The sequence below is a fragment of the Myotis yumanensis genome, unplaced genomic scaffold, assembly GCF_028538775.1.
Source record: "Myotis yumanensis isolate MYYU_CA2020_CCGP unplaced genomic scaffold, mMyoYum1.0.hap1 SCAF_1, whole genome shotgun sequence".
Classification (NCBI taxonomy): domain Eukaryota; kingdom Metazoa; phylum Chordata; class Mammalia; order Chiroptera; family Vespertilionidae; genus Myotis; species Myotis yumanensis.
This window is the reverse complement of record NW_027223752.1, coordinates 64,000,195-64,020,634: the sequence shown is the minus strand read 5'-3', so window position 1 is coordinate 64,020,634 and position 20,440 is coordinate 64,000,195. Positions and strand designations below refer to the sequence as shown.

Below are 20,440 nucleotides of genomic sequence, written 5' to 3'. Positions count from 1 at the left end.
ACTGATTTCTCAGAACCACATAAGAGAAATTTGAAATTAAATTCTTTTAATTTCATAAAAATGAAATCAATTTAATTTGATTAAAAATGCCAAAAAAATGAAAGGTCAGGTGACAAAAGAAAAGTATATAAGTGAAGGGACCAAAACTCTGCCCCCTTGAAGCTACTTTTTGGGATATTTATTTTAAGCTATTTATTAAGAAACAAAAGACTCAGAAAATACCTTTGAGCCTCCCCTGTTTCCTGCTCAAGAGATTCAGACAGAAGTCTAATTCAGAAAGGAGGTCCTAGGTTGTCAATTTAGCCTAATTTGAACTAAATATGGTAAACGAGGCACCCCCTGTGTCCCATGGTTTCTGAGTCACCTAGCAAGGATTTGGCTGCCATGCATGCTCCACTCTTCCTCAACTGCCTGCACACCGCCCATTCTCACTTCTGAAATCTAATACCCCATTGCCTCCCTTAGTCCTTTTTCCAATATGTCTTACGTACCCAACATTGTCTCACTGTATTTGGGACCTTCGTGGATTTATCATGTCTATGTGAGTTCCCCACATAAATGTGCTGTGGTAGAATTCAGGCTCTCTCACGGGATCACAAGAAAAGCATTCCAAGGATCCGCACATGGGAGAATGTAGTGTGACAAGATGATTTATTCGGGAAGGCTGCTCCTGAGTTTCCAGTGTCCATCTCGGTCTGTCCTGCCATGGAAAAAGTCCAACCGTGTCTTCAGCAAGACCAAAATGAAGGCCAGTGTCCCAATGAGGCTAAAAGGCTAATTCCAATGTAACCCTGATGTTTGGGGAGCTAGAAATCTGAATCTGTGCCAGTAACCTAATGTACATTCTTGATAACCTGTAATTAAGTCACTGCCCCTTCCCTCCACAAACTGGTCTTGCAAGACCTGTTACCTAAATGCTCACATTTTACAGAGGCCATAAACCATGAACAGCACACAGCCCCCAGAGGGGGATTATCAGCGCTGGCGCCAGGCCAGGCCCTTAGGTATGGTCTCAAGACTCCCAACACCTAAGGCTTTTTGCAAAGCCTACAAAAGGTCCGGAAGTATAATCCATATTTGGGGGACAAAGACACCAAAAGGGTATAAAGGAAAAGCTCCCACCATATTGCTTTGCTCAGATTTTGCAGGCAACTCCTCTGAGACTGCCGGCGTAATAAAGCTGGGTATAACTCCATTTTTCTAAGCGTCCTTGGGTTTCTTTGGTCTTCTACAACACCAAGTTTCTGCTTCATATTAAAGCTTAGTCCTTTGGAGACTGCACAGTCCGCTGTGGGCCCCAGTAGCTGGTAGGCCCACACGGTCTCATCTTCCTGGGGGAGAGAGAGCAGGACGAATGGGCCAGTGCATTATCAGATTAGGGTGGGGCCCTCTTTGTTCCCCTGGAGTTTTAACCAGGATCTTTTTTCAAAAAAACTAATCAACTTTCCAAGCTTTCACAGTGTCCACTCCCTGACCAAAGATCCCTTTCCCACATTACACTCACAGGCCGCTATGGCCAAACACCTCCCCTGTGCATTTTTATTTCTATTACACATGCATTTACCTCCCACTGCTCCCCTCAACAATCAGGTACCAGAGCAGAGAATGAAGGGGTGTTAATGCCCTTGGTGGGACAATGCTACGATTCCTAGGGTGTGGGGTGTTGTGTGAAGTTGTAGCTTGCTGGTGAAGCAAACGGGCTCAGTGTCCAATTCCCTTTGCTTTCTTCCTAATATCTATCTACCTATGATAACACATGCATTAAACTTTGATTTTCTCCTGTTAATCTGACGCTGTTAATTTGATCATTAGCCCAGCAAGAAGAACTTAGAAGGAGGGAGGAAAGGCATTAATATTTTTTTTAGCCCACACACATGAAACTATCAAGTCAAGCTGTGTGGTTGTAACCCACCCCTCTATTCTTTTAACATTGTTTCTGTTAAAAGTGTTTTTGTAAAAGATGAATTAATTAATATGTGACCCATAGATAAATGTCATATTTGTGAAAGAGTTCCGGAAACTAGCTTCAGGGAAGGTTAACTCCAGCAACCAGATGTTCCAGTTCCAGATTTGCTGACTTTCAACCATAAAAACCAGACCTCCACTTGACCAGTTTCAAGGTAATCATCTGAATGTACTGCTGACTTACATGTAGAGAACTTTCAGATCACCTCCCCCTGATTTCTTTGTTCTATTTCCCCTCTTCCTCCTGATAAAAACCCTGCTGCTCTAGTCAGGTCACTCAGTTGTTTGGGTGTCGTCCCATACACCGAAAGGTTGTGGGTTTGATTCCCAGTCACGGCACATACTTAGGTTGTAGGTTTGATCCTGGTCAGGATGTGTATGAGAGACAACTGATCAGTTTCTCTCTCACATCGATGTTACTCTCTCTGCCTCTTTCTCCCTTCCTCTCTCTCTAAAAATGAATAAAAACATATCCTCAGGTGAGAATTAAAAAAAACAAAAACAAAAAAACCCTGCCTGGACTGAGATGTTAAGATGGTCTTTGGGATGGGAGTCCATCATCTTCTCAAACTGCCAACACTTGAATAAACCATCTTTCTTTGTACTGGCACCTGTCACTCAAGTATTGGCTTTCAAAGAAGCAGGGAGCGGAACCTGAGTTCAGAATCATGATGAGTTTATACGTTCAGTACAAGGGATAGATTCACATGAGATAAAGGATTTCTAAGAAAAGGTTTTAGAACACTTTTTTCTTGTGAGATCTACATGGAAGTCCAATATGTAAAGCAGATGTTCATGGAGATGCTCTGATTGAAGCTGACATACAGTCCCAGAACACCTTTCCCATACTCTGCAATGAATTCTCCTTGGTGGCTCTTCAGAAGTCCTAGGGCTCTGCTGAGCTGGGCTAAATCAGTGATTCTCAACGTGTAGCCTCTGGACCAGCAGCATCAGCATTGTCTGGTAACTTTTTAGAAATGTTAATTCTTGGCCCCACCCAAGACTTTTGAATCAAAAAATTTGAAGTGGGATTTAGCAAGCTGTGTTTTAGCATATTCTCCAGGTAATTTTGATGGCCATAAAGGGAGAGGGAAGCCACCTGCTTTGAAAGAACATTTAAAGTTGGGATTGGGAACTTTGAAGGGAGTTGGGAACTGACCATAGGAAGACTTCTCTACGACATCAGCAGTGATGGATGAGTCAAGGCGAAGCAGCAGGGAAGTCCTGACCAAGGCTAGCAGGTGTCAACTTGCACTCCCACTAATCATATCTGTCCCCTGAATTCCTCCTGAATGCCTCAGAATAGGAGAGAAGAGAGTGGGCACTTGACGTAACCTAGCACTCCAGGTAGAAAGTTTACGGAAAAGAGGAGTCTAGCAGGCCCTGTTGAAGTGACTGGCCATAAGGGGACTAGACTTAATAAAGGTAACAAGTAGGCTTAGTGGATGTGGGGCACGAGAGAGGTTGAGATCAGGTGGCTTCACTAAGTGTAAGGGGGTGGGGAAGTTCTGTGTTTGAGGTCTCGGTGCTGAAACAATCCTAAGTTATATCAAGGACTTGTTAAATTTATATTTCTGAATTAATAAACTTGTATAGAAACAACTTCTGTGTTATATAATAAACCAAAGTTGTATTTTTTCTGCCTTCAAAAATGTTTTGAGTTCTATCTTTTTTACATGTTGGTGTAATGTTGTCTTCATCCTTTCTTGAAAAGGACTGTACTTTCCTTTTTTGTGTATTTTTCCTTTTTTGTAAATTTTTGTGTAAAATATACATAACATAAAATTAACCTTTTTTAGGAGTATGGCTCAGTTATAGTTTTTTGGTGCTAAAAGTATTCTTCTTTTATGAAATAATAAAAACTGACTCTGATTTTTGCCAAGGGCTGTTTTTACTTGAAAAATTACTAAGTTGGTACTTTATTTGGGGTTCTTAATTTTGTCTTGATGCTGCTGGACTGAGTAATCTAGACATCCATGATCCACTGCCTTAGAGGAGAACTGGGATTTAGAGGGGTGGAGAGCTTAGTGGGTGGAAAGAGGCAAGAACAAAACCATGGAGAAAGGGATGTGCAGGACATTTTTCAGAGGGTGTAGACCAGACTTACTAATACAAAGTGTTCTTAAAAAATAGTAGGTGGAATTAAGTTTGGGCCCATTTTAAAATATTTAGTGCCTGATGATAATCTGCTCATAGTAGAAACTCAAAAAAACATTTGTTAATTGAGTGCAGTGAAAGTTCAAGTCAGATCCCAAAGAGCCAGAAAATAAAGTTTAAACTCCATTTTATAAACCAGAGCTTCCCAGAAGATGTTCCTAGAATAGGTAAGCAATGTGCTAAGCTCCTGATCCCCTCCTTCCACTAGGGACCCAGCTCAGTGTTCTATTCTCCAGGTGTTCTAGTAAAAATATGACGAATATGATGTAAAAATATGACAGATACCCATAGATGCCATGAGTGAAAGAGGATGGAAAGCAATGGGGAGCCACTGAAGATAACTGAGCAGTGGAGGTATAAGATGATAGCAATATTTCCAAAAAGACTATTAGGCTGGTGGTAGAGTACAATGTAGAGCCCAGGCTTGACACTAGAATCATTGGGAAGATGAGAAGCAAAAAGGAAAGAAAGAAAGAAAGAAAGAAAGAAAGAAAGAAAGAAAGAAAGAAAGAAAGAAAGAAAGAAAGAAAGAAAGGAAGGAAGGAAGAAAGAAAGAAAGAAAAAAGAAAAGAAAGAAAGAAAAAAGAAAAGAAAGGAAAGGAAGGAAGGAAGGAAGGAAGGAAGGAAGGAAGGAAGGAAGAAAGAAAGAAAGAAAGAAAGAAAGAAAGAAAGAAAGAAAGAAAGAAAGAAAGAAAGAAAGAAAGGAAGGAAGAAAGAAAGAAAGAAAGAAAAAAGAAAAGAAAGAAAGAAAAAAGAAAAGAAAGGAAAGGAAGGAAGGAAGGAAGGAAGGAAGGAAGGAAGGAAGGAAGAAAGAAAGAAAGAAAGAAAGAAAGAAAGAAAGAAAGAAAGAAAGAAAGAAAATTCAATTTGTTTCTTCTCCCTTCCCCTCACCTTTCAAATAATACCCTGATATTTTCCACAATATGGGATTTTTAAAAAATTGAATTTATTGGAGTGACATCTACACTAATAAAAGACAAACATGCAAATTGACTGTACCTTTGCTATGCCTTAAGCCACGCCCACCAGCCAATCGGAGCGACTATATGCAAATTAACCCAACCAAGATGGCGGCCGGCAGCCACGGAGGTGGAGCAAGCAGGAGGCTTGGTTGCCCCAATGATGGAGGAAGCCAAGCTTCCCGCCTGCCGCTGCCAGCTCTGAGCTCCACTCAAGGCAACAAAGTTTCAATTATAAAAGGTAAATAAACCCCAGATACCTGCTTTCAGCCGGCCGTGGCCATGGAGCTGGAGCGAGCAGGAGGCTTGGGTTGCCCCTGGCCAGCTCTGAGCTCCTCTCAAGGCTATAAAGTTTCAATTATAGAAGGTAAATAAAACCCAGAATAAGAAAAAAAGGAGAGGCTGGGAGCTTCCGTCACCAGGAGGGGGGGAGGGGAGGCTTGGCCAGCCTGAAAACGGCCCTCAGCCTCTCACCCAGACTGGCCAGGCACCCCAGTGGGGACCCCCACCCTAAAGGGGGTGTGGCCAATCTGAAAACAGCCATCAGCCCCTCACCCAAGCTGGCCAAACCTCCATGGGGTGAGGGTCCCCACTGGGGTGGGCTTGACCAGCCTGCAAACACCCATCAGCCCCTCACCCAGGCTGGCCAGGAACCCCAGTGGGGACCCCCACCCTGAAGGGGGTGTGACCAGCCTGCAAACAGCCATCAGCCCCTCACCCAGGCTGGCCAGGCACCCCAGTGGGGACCCCCACCCTGATCCAGGACACCCTTCAGGGCAAACCAGCCGACCACCACCCATGCACCAGGCCTCTATCCTATATAATAAAAGGGTAATATGCAAATTGACCCTAACAGCAGAACAATTCGGAATGACTGGTCACTAGGACACACACTGACCACCAGGGGCCAGATACTCAATGCAGAAGCTGCCCCCTGGTGGTCAGTGCTCTCCCACAGGAGGAGCTCTGCTCAGCCACAAGCTAGGCTGACAGCTGCCAGTACAGTGGTGGTGGTGGGAGCCTCTCCCGCCTCCTCAGCAGCGCTAAGGTTGTCCAACTACAGCTTAGGCCTGCTCCCCGCTGGCAAGTGGACATCCCCTGAGGGCTCCCAGGCTGCCAGAGGGATGTCTGACTGCCAGCTTAAGCCCAATCTCCCGGGGTGCAGGCCTAAGCCAGCAAGTAGTCATCCCCCGAGGGGTCCAAGACTGCAAGAGGGCACAGGCCGGGCTGAGGGACCTCCCTGAGTGCACAAATTTTTGTGCACTGGGCCTCTAGTTAGTTAATAAAAGTATATAGGTTTCAGGTATACAATTCTACAATATATCATCTGCACTATATTGTATTGTATTTACCACCCCAAGGCAAGTCTTCCATCACCATTTATTCCTCCTTTATCTTCTTTTACCCCCATGCCCCTCCCACCTTCTAGCAATCACCATACTGTTGTCTATGTCCATGAATCTTTTTTCTTTACTTTAATCCCAGCACCCTTCTCACCCAGCCCCCAATACCCTCTCCTCTGACAGCTGTCAGTCTGTTCTCTGTATCTGTGACTCTGTCTCCACTTCACAATATGTGATTGACTCTATTCCCAGGTCTGTGGGTGAGCCCTGACTGGCTTAAAGTAACCAGCATTTCTCTTCCCCCGGCCACAAAGATTGGTCCAAGAATGGGCACATAGCCCAGTCCAAGATTTTTTTTTTAATCTTTATTGTTGAAAGTATTACATATGTCCCCTTTTTTTCCCTATTAACTCCTTCTAGCGCACACTCACCTTCTGCCCCAAGCCTCCACCCACTATTGTCTGTATCCATGGGTTATGAGGTTTTTTAAAAAAAATAAATAAATAAGGACTCCTTAAAAAATAGATTCTTGCCCTGACCGGTTTGGCTCAGTGGACAGAGCATCAGCCTGCAGACTGAAGGGTCCCAGGTTCAATCCCAGTCAAGGGCACATACCCAGGTTGCAGGCTTGATCCCCAGTTGGGGGCATGCAGGAAGCAGCCATTCAATGAGTCTCTCTCATCATTGATGGTTCCATCTCTCTCTCCTTTCCTCTCTTAAATCAACAAAAATATTTTTTTAAAGATTTTTACATTCTGTCTGAAGTTGACATAGGACACATGTAACCTTAAGCGGTTGGCAACCACCTTTAGATCATGATGGAGAGCCTACATGAGGATGGTGGTGGTGACACAGAGAAATGGTGAAAGAGAAACTGGGTCCAGGTCCCAGCACTTACCCCATAGATGAAGGCTCCTGAAGCCTGTCCTATCTCTGGCCTCTGTGGTTACTGCTTTCATTCCTGTTCTGCTTAAGCCAGTTTGAGTCTTATTTTATTTCACTGAAAAATTGCTGATGCACAGGCTAAAGGGACCCTCAGAATAAGGGAGAAGTGAGCATTTGCAATAATCTAGCACTCTGCAGTGTAGCTATTTAAGGATGAGACCAGAGGAATCTAAGAGGCTCTTGGAGTAACTAGCCATGAAGGGTGGCATTGGGATGGAAATGGAGAACTGGCTCTGAGCTTCACCAGGAAAGAAGCGGTGCCAGCCAGAATGGTTTCTGTCCTGAGCCCTCCTTAGATTAACACTACTGCCTTCTCCTCAGGCGTAAGGAAGGCCACCAACTCCTCCCTAGAGAAATGATGCAACCAGTCACTAGATGGTAGCTGGATCTGCCAGGAAAGAGTTGGGAAAAGCTAGAGAAAGATTTGCTTGAGCAGGTTCCAGGAATAAAAAGAGGAGAGCAGAAACATGGGGGAGGGGCCCTAGCTGGTTTGGCTCAGTGGATAGAACGTCTGACTGAAGGGTCCCAGGTCTGATTCTGGTCAAAGGCACATGCCCAGGTTGCGGGCTCAGTCCCCAGTAGGGGACATGTGGAGGCAGCCAATCAATTATTCTCTCTCATTATTGATGTTTCTCTCTCCCTCTCCCTTCCTCTCTGAAATCAATAAAAATATGTTTTTTAAAAACATGGGGGAGGGGAAGATTGTGAAAGAAAAATTGTTGAAAGATAAAGAAAACATGGTTAGAAACCTAGAGAATGGGAAGGCAATATATGAGTGGGCTCGGAACCAAACAGATACCAGTTCAAAAATAGATATCAGTTCCATCTTGTACCAGCTGAGTTCACCTCCCTAAGGGTCCCTTTCCTGTCTGTAAATGAGCATGATAATGCCAACTTTAGATGACAGAATTATAAACAGGAAGCCCCTAGCAGAGTGTCTGGCAGGAGTAAGCATTCTTACTTGTATCTCATAAGAATAAGACGAATGAGCCCTGGCTGGGAGGGTCAGTTGGTTGGAGCATCATCCTGTACACCAAAAGGTTCCAGGTTCGATCCCTGGTCCAGGCACATATGGAGCCAAATGATCACATCAATGTTTCTCTCTCTCTCTCTCTCTCTCTCTCTCTCTCTCTAAAAATCAATGAAAACATATCCTCAGGTGAGGATTTTTTTTAAAAAAAGAAGATGGATGTATACAGGAAGACAGGAGAGGAAGAAAGTGAAACACTGTTTTACTCATATCCTGACCCTCCTCTGTAGCAAGCAGCGAGGATTCACTAATTAAAAAAAAAGATCACACTAAAAGAAATGGCTTTTGAGAAGTACCAGTGTTCACTTAATTTCCTCTGTTTTGTACTATTCTCTCACAGAGCCATGTAGTAAATATGTGTTGAATTGGGCTGAAAGTAGTTGAGAATCTTCAAAGGGGGAAGGGGGGCTGGGTTCACTTAACAGAACAAAATTTTAAATCAAAATATCCCTGGGGGTGGCAGGCATGGCTCAGCAGTTGAGAATCCACCTATAACCAGGAGGTCATGGTTCCATTCCTGGTCAGGGCACATGCCTAGGTTGTAGGCTCTATCCCTAGTGTGGGATGTGCAGGAGGCTGCCGATCAATGATTCTCTCTCATCATTGATGTTTCTATCTCTCCCTCTCCCCTCCTCTCTAAAATCAATAAAAATATTTAAAATTATATATATATATATATATATATATATATATATATATATATATATATATACATACACACACACACACACACACACACACATATATACTAGAGGCCCGGTGCACGAATTTGTGCACCAGCAGGTCCCTCAGCCTGGCCTGCAGGACATCCCCTGAGGGGTCCCAGATTGCCAGAGGGCATAGGCCAGGCCAAGGGACTCCACCAGTGCAGGATGGGGGTGGGGAGGAATGTGGGCGTTGGCCAGTGGGGGAGGGACCATGGGAGGGCTCCAGGGCATGTCCAGACCATCTCACTCAAAGCATCTTCCCCCTGGTGGTCAGGGAACGTCATAGCGAGCAGTTGAGCAGCCTTAGCATATCATTAGCATATTACGCTTGGATTGGTTGAACTGCTGACCAGACAACTGGACACTTAGCATATTAGGGTTGTATTATATAGGCTATCTTAGGGGCTTGATTTCAGTTGTCATATGGCACTACCTCATTCTAAATTTGGGCTGACTGGGCCAGGAGGGCCAACTAGAAATGCAGTCTCCTGCCCTTATCCACCACTGGCGCTTTTGTTCTACCTTGAAATTCTTGCCTCAGGTGACAGCCTGGCAATTTGGCTGGGGTTGGACGGGGGTGGAGAAGGGAGGCTAGCAAATCTGAGAAACAAAGAGAGGCCAGGCTGAAAACCCCCAGGACCAGGAAGAAGAGATGAGATTCTGATTTGGCAGCGCACCTGCTACCTGCTACTAATAAATACTAGGACTGGCTGGTATTTATTTATAGGGAACTTCACTGATCATCACAAATAAGTCATCTCTATAAGGCACTCTATCGACGGCAGCAATAAATGATGGCCCTACGCCTGCATTATCTCCTCTAACCGAAACATCCCCTAAGTGTGTCTTATCATCACCATTTTTTAAAAATTCTTTATTGTTTAAAGTATTACATATGTCTCCTTTTTCCCCATTGACCTCTCCGGGGCCATCGCCATTGTTGTAAGGAAACTGCAGCTCCGAGATGGAAAGTACTTCGGTCACAACGCAGGAGTCCAGTCTTGCCCCACCACCACCACCACCACCACCACCACCACCCCCACCCCCACCCCCACCCCAGACGTCCAGGCGCGGGCGGAGCGGTGTCCGAGTCCCCAGGGAGCCGCCTTAACCCTGAGGGACGCCCGCGGGGGCGGGCCCGGAGCGCAGGTGGCTGCTCTCCCACGAGGGGGCGGGCTCAGCCGGCAGGTGGCCTCCGGAACATCGGGCGGCCCCCACGCCACTCCACCTGCCCGAGAGCCCGCGCAGGTGCGGGCAGCCCAGGCCCTCCGCCATCGCCGCAGCCGAGCCGGGCGCCCCCCGCGCAGCCCGCCCGCCGTCCGCCAGGAGCACCCCCAGCCGCCGCGCTGCACGCCCGGAGCGCGCCCTCGGCCCTCGGGGGCACCGGGGGCCCCTTCACCGCCATGCTGCCCGCTATCTACACGGCCTTGGCGGGGCTGCTGCTCCTGCCGCTGCTGGTGAATCTCTGCTGCCCCTACCTCTTCCAGGACACCCGCTACTTCCTGCACGCGGCCGGCCTGGCCCGCCGGACGCGCAGCTACGGGCGGCGGCGGCCGGTGCGCACCATCCTGCAGGTCTTCCTGGAGAAGGCGCGCCAGACCCCGCACAAGCCGTTCCTGCTCTACCGCGACGAGACGCTCACCTACGCGCAGGTGGACAGGCGCAGCAACCAAGTGGCGCGGGCGCTGCGCGACCACCTCGGCCTGCGCCAGGGAGACTGCGTGGCGGTTTTCTTGGGCAATGAGCCGGCCTTCGTGTGGCTGTGGCTGGGGCTGGCCAAGCTGGGCTGTGCCATGGCGTGCCTCAACTACAACATCCGCGCCAAGTCCCTGTTGCACTGCTTCCAGTGCTGCGGAGCGAAGGTGCTACTGGCCTCGCCAGGTGAGCCCGGGGCGCGCTTGGCCCTGGCGTTGGGCTCCTCAGAGGGGAGGGTGTGGGGGTCAGATCGGATCTGGAGGTGTAGAGGGAGGGGATGGCCACCCTTCCTTGAAATGCTAAGTCATGATCGTTAGACCCATCCGTGGGAGCTGACCGTCCCAGGCACTGTGTCAAGCACTATCCAGTGTTGCTTTTCATCCTCACAACAGGTAGGGTTTACTATGGGACTTTATAGGTGAGGCCACTGGGGCCAGAGAGGTGAAGCTTCAAACCCCAAGTCAAAGAGCTGGGAGGAAGGGGTCAGTTCAGCAGGGCTGTTCACCGTGAGAGTCCAAGCTCTTAATAAACAAGACTGACTGCGTTCAAATGTAGAGGATCGTGACTGTGAACAACAGTGGATCCCCCAAAAATTGTTCTCGCTTCTGCTGCTTGACTGGCTGTGTGATCATAGGAAAGTCACTTTCCCTCTCTGACCCTTGGTTTCTTCCTGTGCAATGACTGCTTCCAGTTCCCAGGTACTACTAGCCTCCCTGGACTCTCACTGCAGAAAGGGGACCCCACTGATCCCCGAGGAGAAGGCTCTGGGCATCTGCTGCAGTGCCCTGGTGAGCCCCTTTTGCATCGATAGCAGTAGTGACCTTTGGTTCTGTGGTTACCTCCTGCCATATTCCTGCCATATTTCAGGTAACTGCATGCTGCAGTGGTGACCAGGCCAGGAAGCAACCAAGAACCTGTTACCCCCCAGGCTGCTGGTTTTCCCTTCCCAGAAAACTTGTCTCTGCACATGAATAAGGACCAGCAGTTGCTTCTCACTGTGCTAGTAAGAGGAGGCCAGCCAAGTGTGGGCTGAAAGACCTGGAGGAATAGTGAGTCAGGGAGCCTCACCTTTCTGGGACGCCTTTCTGACAAGGCCCTATGCCGGATGCTTTGATTAATTACCCTGAGAGATAACCTAGCATTACCCCTGTTACAGAACTGAGGGAAATGAGGCTTAAAATTCCAACCTACGCCCTAGCTGGGTTGTTCAGTGGTTAGAGTGTCAGCCCACAGACTGAAGGGTCTCGGGTTCCATTCCGGTCAAGGGCATCTATCTCAACTGCAGGCTCAATCCCTGCCCCTATGGAGGTGCGTGGAGGAGGCAACCCAATAGATGTGTCTCTCTCACATTGATGTTTCTCTCTCTCTAAAAATCAATGGAAAAATTATCCTCAGGTGAGGATTAATAGCAACAACAACAAAATTCCAACCTAAGTCTGTCCAACTTCAGAGCCCATGACCTCGCTTGGGTCGTGTTCCTTCCTCTACGTGGCTGTACAGCACTAGAGCTGGAAGGGATCAAGCATCCATGTGCTCTCCCCCTTCATTTCACAGCTAAGGAAATGGAGGCAAGCTAAGCAGTTTGCCTTTCAGGAAGATGAGATATCTATTCACTTGTGAGAAACCTAGAAATTTTCACATCTGTTTCATGTGGCATAATAGATCCCAAAAATGAAGGAGTTATCTAAAAGTTTAAAAGCAGGGGAGAGGGAGCAGTTTTAAAGGCAGCAGAGTTATTTGGAGGGCATGGTCCTTTCAAGAAAACTCCCAATAGTTTCTAGTTGCCTGGGAAATGAGACATCTTCACTATTTAACCCAGTGGTCGGCAAACTGCGGCTCAGCAAACCGTGGCTCGAGAGCCACATGCGGTTCTTTGGCCCCTTGAGTGTGGCTCTTCCACAAAATACCGGCTCTTCAACAAAATACCGACTTCTGCACATGGGCCACAAAGTTTCAATTGCACTGTACGTGCGCGCCCACACGTGGTATTTTGTGGAAGAGCCACACTCAAGGGGCCAAATTTTAACCGAAAGACTCTCTTAAATCTGTTACTTTACCAGTCAATTCAGAGGGAAGTTCTTAGCACAGTGATCTTTGTACCACTTCAGGAGGGATTGAAATACTATTAAACTGCACAGGACTGTCTGCCATTGTGTGACGATGGGAATACATTCTGAGAAATGCATTGTAAGGCAATTTGTCACTGTGCCAGCATCATAGAATGCACAGACCTGGATGGTATAGCCTACTGCACACCTTGGCTATCGATTATACCACTGTTGTATATATGGTTCATCATTCACCAAACCCATTATCATGCAGCACATGACTATATCCCAGGCCCCCAGTGAGGAAGGTCAAGGACTGGGAGTCTTGTTGACAAAGAACTTGGGTTTAAATGACCATAATAAAGTTTGGTTCTGAATTTCAGGTCAAAGATACAACCAGATATCTCCATGTCCACCCAGACAGTCCTCTGCCGTTGAGCATTATTGTTTGGGTCATTTTACATGGAGAGTATAATGAAATTCTAACATTTAGATCATACTTGAACCAGGCTTTCCAGTGGACCCATGACATTCTCTAGCAGTAAACTGACCTTGGAGAGAGGCCACACATTTGCAAAACATTAGGTTTTTCCAAATCACTGAGGGACTATGGCACATCCTGCGAATTACACTCTGACCAGAATCAGTTCCCGCAAAGGAGGTAGCACAGAGTCCAAAGTTGCATGCTGAGTAAATGTGCCCATGTGTAAATGTGTCGAATTGACAAATTCTTAGAATTCTTTCAAGTTGGAAGGAATCTTACAGATATTCTAATCCTATAATCCTCCAGCTTCGGTGAATGTGTTATACTTCAGTTAAAAAAAAAAAACAAAAACTTTAAAAAATAAATTTTAATGAGCATAAGAATCACCTGGGAAGCTAGATTATTTTGAAAAATTGATTCCTGAACTCCAATCCCCAAAAAGCACTGATCCGGAAGAACTGTGGTGGGACCCAGGGATGTGTATGTTTATAATAAGCCCCACCCCTTCCCCGGATGATTTTGAAGCAAACGGTCTGAGGACTAGACTTTGAGAAACGATTAGTCTTATTTCCACTTGTTACATAGCTGAGCAATTTCCCAGAGGGGTGATATCACTAGCCTGGAGTCACATGGCTAGTTAGCAACAGAGAGCTGGGGACAGAACCCAATTTTCTTTCTCACTTCCAGGGCACTTCTTATCCTGTTACACCATCTGAACATGGTACATAAAGGTGAGGGGTTTTCTACATGTTGGAGTGGTGACAATTCAATAGAGTTTGAGTCTGCACTATCAGGAATTTCAGTGCCCAGTTATTTCTTCAGAATTTACTCTATTTCCCAAAAGTCAAAGATTCACAAACACTTCCCCAAATCAAACAGAAGCCCCCGTCTCCCAGAGAATATCATCTTCTCTCTGTAGTACATTTCAGGATCCTTCTCCATGGCAGGGTATGGTGTAAATAATTACATGGAAAACAATTGCCTTCACTTATTTCAATCTGTGTTAGCTTTATTGATAGAAGCCAACTTGTTGGTCTGGCAGTTTTTCAAGCAATTTCCCAAACATGGAATATGAGAAACACAGGAATTAATTAATAACCTACACTGATAAAAGAGAAATATGCAAATTGGTGTCACTCCACTACGCCCACCAGCCAATCAGAGTGACTATGCAAATTAACCCAACAAAGATGGTGGTTAATTTGCATATGCAGGCGCAGAGCGAAGACTGAAGGCTCTGGCCGGAGTGAAGACTAAAGACTGTAGACTGAAGACTGAAGACTGAAGAGGCTTGGCTTCTCCGTTGCAGCTGCAGCGAAGAAGCCAAGCCTCGCTGCGGCCTGACCAAAGACCTGGGTCCCAGGTGCCGGAGGAAAACCGGTGCCAGCAGCCAGGGGAAGGAAGGCCTATTGCATGAATCTTTGTGCAACAGGCTTCTAGTAATTATATAATTATATAATTAATTAATTTCATACGACATAGGATATTTTGTGAAGCCATTCAAAAGAGTCCCCCCCGCTTTGCCCCACAGTAAATTTGCTTTGTTTCCACTTAGGCTATCCTTAAGATTGTCACTAAGCTAGCTCTCCTACTAGAGGGTAACCCAGGTCTCCCATCAGTTTACTGGCAAGGTCTCCACCATCTGACCCAATATAGCCATGCAAGGCTCCCACAGTGTGGCCTCTACTCATATACAAGTCTTTAGTAACAGTTAAAGATGCTTCCTGTTGCAAGACCTGGGTCCAGCGAGATTATAAAATGTTCCAGGTTACCTTTGACCTGGTTTTTAAGGTTGTGAAAAACAAAATTGGACCTTTAAGCAATGTGATAAAAGAAAATGCTTCCAATTTTTTTTCAAAGGTGTTGCATCATTGTAAGTTCTAAAACAGGAGAACTTCATTATAAAACTAGTGTCAGGACCAAGGAGAAGTCTTGTCATACAAACTTTTGAGGTTAGATTAAGAAAAGCAGATGGCACAACAATCTAACTTCAAATCAAGAAGCATTTAGAGAGTCCCCATAAAGTACAAGCTAGTTGCCAGGGTGGGATGAAAAGTTAAGAAAATGAATTAGTTCGAGAATCTTACCATCCCGCAAAAGAACTAAGCTGCATACACATCTGATTGTGACATCCAGGAGAATGTGATAAGTAGGCTGCAGGAGCTCAGGGAGAGGGGTAAAGAGCAGAGGGTGAAGGCTTTTGGGGTCCTTGACAACTGAGCTGAACAAGTGCAATTGGGAAGGGGGCATTTCAGGCAAGAGGAGCCCAAGAGGCAGTTTTCATCAGTTCCGTAACACGGTGAGATGCTTCATTAAAGAGTTTTACTATGTAAGGACAAGAGCAGGCTGGACTTAAATAATAGCAATTTTTTAAGCTGTTTACTGATGAGATTCCACTGTTGAGGACATAGGGACTCAGAGAATTCAAGGAATGGCCAACAGCAGTGGCCTAACTTTGATGGAAAGTGATCATTTTCCAGTGTTAATGTTAGCTACGGATCAGGGCATAGATATAATCTTATCTCCACTCCTGTTATCTTTCTGGGTTGCCCAAGGAGTAACTTTGATGAGTCACTTTAATTCCCTTTGATTATCTTAAGGGACATAGAATTCTCTCATATATCTAGCACGTAATACAACCACTGAGCCATACTGCTGGGCAATAGTCACTCTAAATGTTGCATTGAGTTGTGCCTTTCTAGATGAATGTAACAGACTCTCTTCTCTGTTCTGTTACAGAGGGCAGAGGGCATAAAAAATGATGTAAAACAAATCACATGTATCCTGATTTGAGAAAAGCCATTTAGACACAATCCCCCCCAAGCCCAGACTCACCCTACCAAAGACTTGTTTATGTTCCAGTTACATCTGGCAGTGGGTGTAGGAGGGAGGTGCTCTCTCTTTCTCGGGTCTCATTGACAGAGAGGAAACTAGTGATGAGCACAGGATGGGCTGGAACCATAGTGTAGGGAGTCTGTGCATAGATGGTGGGGGACAGAAACACAGACATCAAATGAGTATGTATCCTAGGGCTGGGGTTCCAGCCAGGTAGCCCAAGGTCTGAATGGACCGCTAGCTTAAACATGTTCTCTCAAATTTTCTTCTTCGCCTGTTTAAAAGGGGGTGGTAGTACATTTCTATTCAAAAACAAACTAGCACTTTGCTAGCGTAACTGGGAATACTTTTTTTTCTTTTTTAAAAAAATATATTTTATTGATTTCAGAGAGGAAGGGAGAGGGAAAGAGAGATAGAAATATCAATGATGAGAGAGAATCATTGATTGGCTGCCTCCTACACGCCCCCCAACTGGGGATCAGCCCACAACCAGGGCATGTGCCCTTGACCAGAATCGAACCTGGAACCTTTCAGTCCACAGGCTAACACTCTCTCCACTGAGCCAAACCAGCTAGTGGTCGGCAAACTGCGGCTCGGCAAACTGTGGCTCACGAGCCACATGCGGCTCTTTGGCCCCTTGAGTGTGGCTCTTCCACAAAATACCGACTTCTGTGCATGGGCCACAAAGTTTCAATCGCACTGTATGTGCGCACCCACACGTGGTATTTTGTGGAAGAGCCACACTCAAGGGGCCAAAGAGCCGCATGTGGATCGCGAGCCGCAGTTTGCCAACCACGGAGCTAGGACCTTTATTTTTCTTTTTTTTTAATTGAATTTATTGGAGTGACGTTACTTAATAATGACATTACTTATATAGGTTTCAGGTGTAAAATTCTGTAATACATTATCTGTATATTGTATTGTGTATTTACCACCCAAGTCAAATCTCCTTTAGTCACCATTTATCGCCTCTTTACTCTGTTCTATCTCTCCCCTCCCCCTTTCCCTCTGGTAATCACCTACTGCTGTCTGAGTCTATGCGGTTGTTTGTGTGGGTTTTTTTGCTTAATCCCTTCACTTTTTTCACCCAGCCCCCAAACTCCCTCAGCTCTGATAGCTGTCAGCTTGTTCTCTGTATCTATGAGTCTGTTTCTGTTTTGTTTGTTTGTTTATTTTATTCATTAGATTCCACACATAAGTGGAAGTGTGACTATAGTGCGAATAATATTTACAGGGTCATAATCTTGTCAATTCAGATTATTAGTTTTTAGCTTCTAGAGCCAACCCATAGACAAAGCTCAGAGGACAGAATTATGGTCTCAAAATAGATGTAAATACCATTAACCTAGACAACATAAAGTGAACTGTTGTGAGTGAGCATGGGTAAAATGGGGGTAGGGATAAAAATTAATAGGTCAAGAGGTAGCAGGAAAAGTACATTACTTGGTGATGAAGAGTTGATTGCCAGAAGAAACAGCTTAAAAAAGGTTTCGTTTTGAGGAGGGATGAAGTAAAAGCCTGTTGATTGTCATTATAAACCCTTTTGTACTATCTCATTTATTTTTATCAGGTCCATGAGTCTGATTAAATTTTTTTTTTATTATTTAAATGCATCTGCCCTGGTCTGTGTGACTCAGTTGGTTGAGCATCATCCCATGTACTGAGAGGTCGCTGGTTCAATTCTGGGTCTGGGCACATGCCCAGGTTGCAGGATGGATTCCCAGTGTGGGGGCATGCAGGAGGCAGCCGATCAATGTCTCTCTCTCTCTCTCTCTCTCTCTCTCTCCCTCTCTCTCTCTCCTCCTTTCCTCTCTCTCTCAAATCAATAAAAACATTTCTTAAAAATTTCAATGCATCCATCCAGATATTTCTCATCTTGATGGAGACAGTATTCACAAACATCTGAAAAACAAACCATGTAAGATGACTTAGGCAGAGCTCCCCAAGGCAATTCCCTGGGATATTGAGTCACCTTCCCATTAATATTCACTTCAGTTGTCACAGTTCAAGCTAAGTGAGCTTAAAGGCCATCTCATCTTATGGTTTAAGAGCACAGATCCAAGTGGCAGATATTGAATGTGGTTTGCATATTAAATCGGTATAAATTGGTATCTAAATTTTTTTACCATAACCCACAGTAAAAAATACATTTATGTGTGATCCAGTACCCAAACACCCACATAACTAAAGCAAAACCTTTAAAAACAATGTCTATCTTTACTATGCATGTCGTCCTCTGAAAATTTTTATTTCATTCTATTTTAATTTTTAAAAAATACTGGTCCTTTTTTTTTCTTGTAATCCTCACTTGAGGATCTTTTTCCATTGATTTTTAGGGAAAGTGGAAGAGAGAGGGAAAGACAGAGAGAAACTCATTGGTTGCCTCCTGCACCAGTCCCCACCAGGGTCCGGGCCTGGGAGGAGCCTGCCACCAAGGTATGTGCTCCTGACCAGAATCGAACTGCAGGCTGACGCTCTATCCCCTGAGCCAAACTGGCTAAGGCAATACTGATCACTTTAAATTTTTTTAATAATCCACTATTGTATTGTGACCATGGTGAAAACATGCTAATCGTTGTTTTTCTCAGGCCATAGGATATGCTTATGAAATTTGGAGCTTATTTCTCAGATCAGCTGAAGCTTCCTAATAGAACTTCCTGTTACTGATGTGTTAAAAAAAAATTGTCAACTTCCATCATCTTTGTTACTTCACATGGCTCCCTTATTTTCATTTCTCTTTCCTTCAAAAACATATTTTTCACCGCTGATCCTGTGGGGCCCAAATACATGCACTTATATATATTGATGTTCACCCGTATGTCCATTTGTTTGTACAGATTTTAACCAACCATTTGCTGCTTAAGAAAAACCACTAAAGCTCTCTCCGGTTTGGCTCAGTGGATAGAGCATCGGCCTGTGGACTCAAGGGTGCCAGGTTCGATTCCGGTCAAGGGCATGTACCTTGGTTGCAGGCACATACCCAGTAGGGAGTGTGCAGGAGGCAGCTGATCGATGTTTCTCTCATTGATGTTTCTAACTATCTCTCTCCCTTCCTCTCTGTAAAAATCAATAAAATATTTTTTTTTTAAAGAAAAACCACTAAAAGCCAACCTTCCTTCAAATATCAGAACCTTGTGATGTTTTCAAATGTGGCAAACTCCATGTGTAAAAACATGTAACTCTAAGCATTACTGTCATGTCTACGCATTTTAACAAAAATTATCTGCTGAAAATAAGATGTCGGTGAAGCCTGTGACAACCCGAACGGTGAGCCGAGTATTTTCCTGGGATCGTGTCTCGAGACTCCAAAGAATGAGCTACTCGGACCAGAAGATATAAGCAAAAGTGTGGAAAGTTTATTATAAGCAGATTCAGACTCCCCGCAAGGGGAGGGGAACCCAATAACGGGCTGCCCCTTAAAGCCTTGTAGTCCAGGGGTATATATTTGCTACAAGCCTGCTTCTGTGTCTATCTGTGACGTCACCTGATTGATTCCCTCAATTGTTCTTGCCCAGCAGCAGACCTAAACTTTCCCTGTTTCTATGTGCTCTTCCTCTGTTCCCATGCTGAACTTTCTCTGTTTCTGTGTGTTCGTACATCTTGTTTACCGCAGGCCCTTCCTTGGTTTCCCATGCCTCCCACTTTGAGTGCAGAAACATTTTATTGTTTCTGCTTGGTTGGTTCCTACGGTTAGGCTGCTCAAACTGCCACGTCTGCCCCCGCCTATGTTTCACCTGCCTTTGTTTTCCATTGGACCCCTGCCCTAACTGCCTGCATTTCAAGTGAACCCTCTCACCTGTTGCACTAATAGAACTTTATTGGGCTAATTTAATTCGTTTGGATTTTTTTCTTATTAAATTAAGAACTACAAGCAGCTGTTGAAGAGGTGCTGCCAAGCCTGAAGAAAGATGATGTGTCCATCTATTATGTGAGCAGAACTTCCAACACAGACGGGGTTGACTCTTTCCTCGACAAAGTGGATGAAGTCTCAACCGAACCTGTCCCAGATTCCTGGAGGTCTGAAGTCACGTTCTCCACGCCTGCCTTATACATTTATACTTCTGGAACCACAGGTAAAAATAAAGACAGGATTCTAAAAGAAATGGACCTACCCTGAAGAAGGAGTTCAGTGGTGGGTTAGGTTTTCAAATGGTCTCTTTGACAAAAGTTATCAAATAACTAATACTTAAGGGGATTTAGCTCTTTTTTTTAAATTTAAATTCTTTATTGTTTAAAGTATTACATAAGTCTCCTTTTTCCCCCATTAACCTC

The 20,440-nt window shown here is 45.1% G+C and overlaps 1 protein-coding gene across 1 annotated transcript in view; it reads left to right on the top strand.

Moving 5' to 3' along the window:
- The first annotated feature begins 10,497 nt into the window (after positions 1-10,497).
- Positions 10,498-20,440, top strand: part of SLC27A2 (solute carrier family 27 member 2) — a 43,875-nt gene continuing 33,932 nt past the window's right edge. The window contains exons 1-2 of the mRNA XM_070404657.1: positions 10,498-10,987; positions 20,032-20,241. Coding sequence (XP_070260758.1) covers positions 10,510-10,987; positions 20,032-20,241 — 688 coding nt within the window. The 5' untranslated portion in view covers positions 10,498-10,509. The remainder of the gene's footprint in view (positions 10,988-20,031; positions 20,242-20,440) is intronic.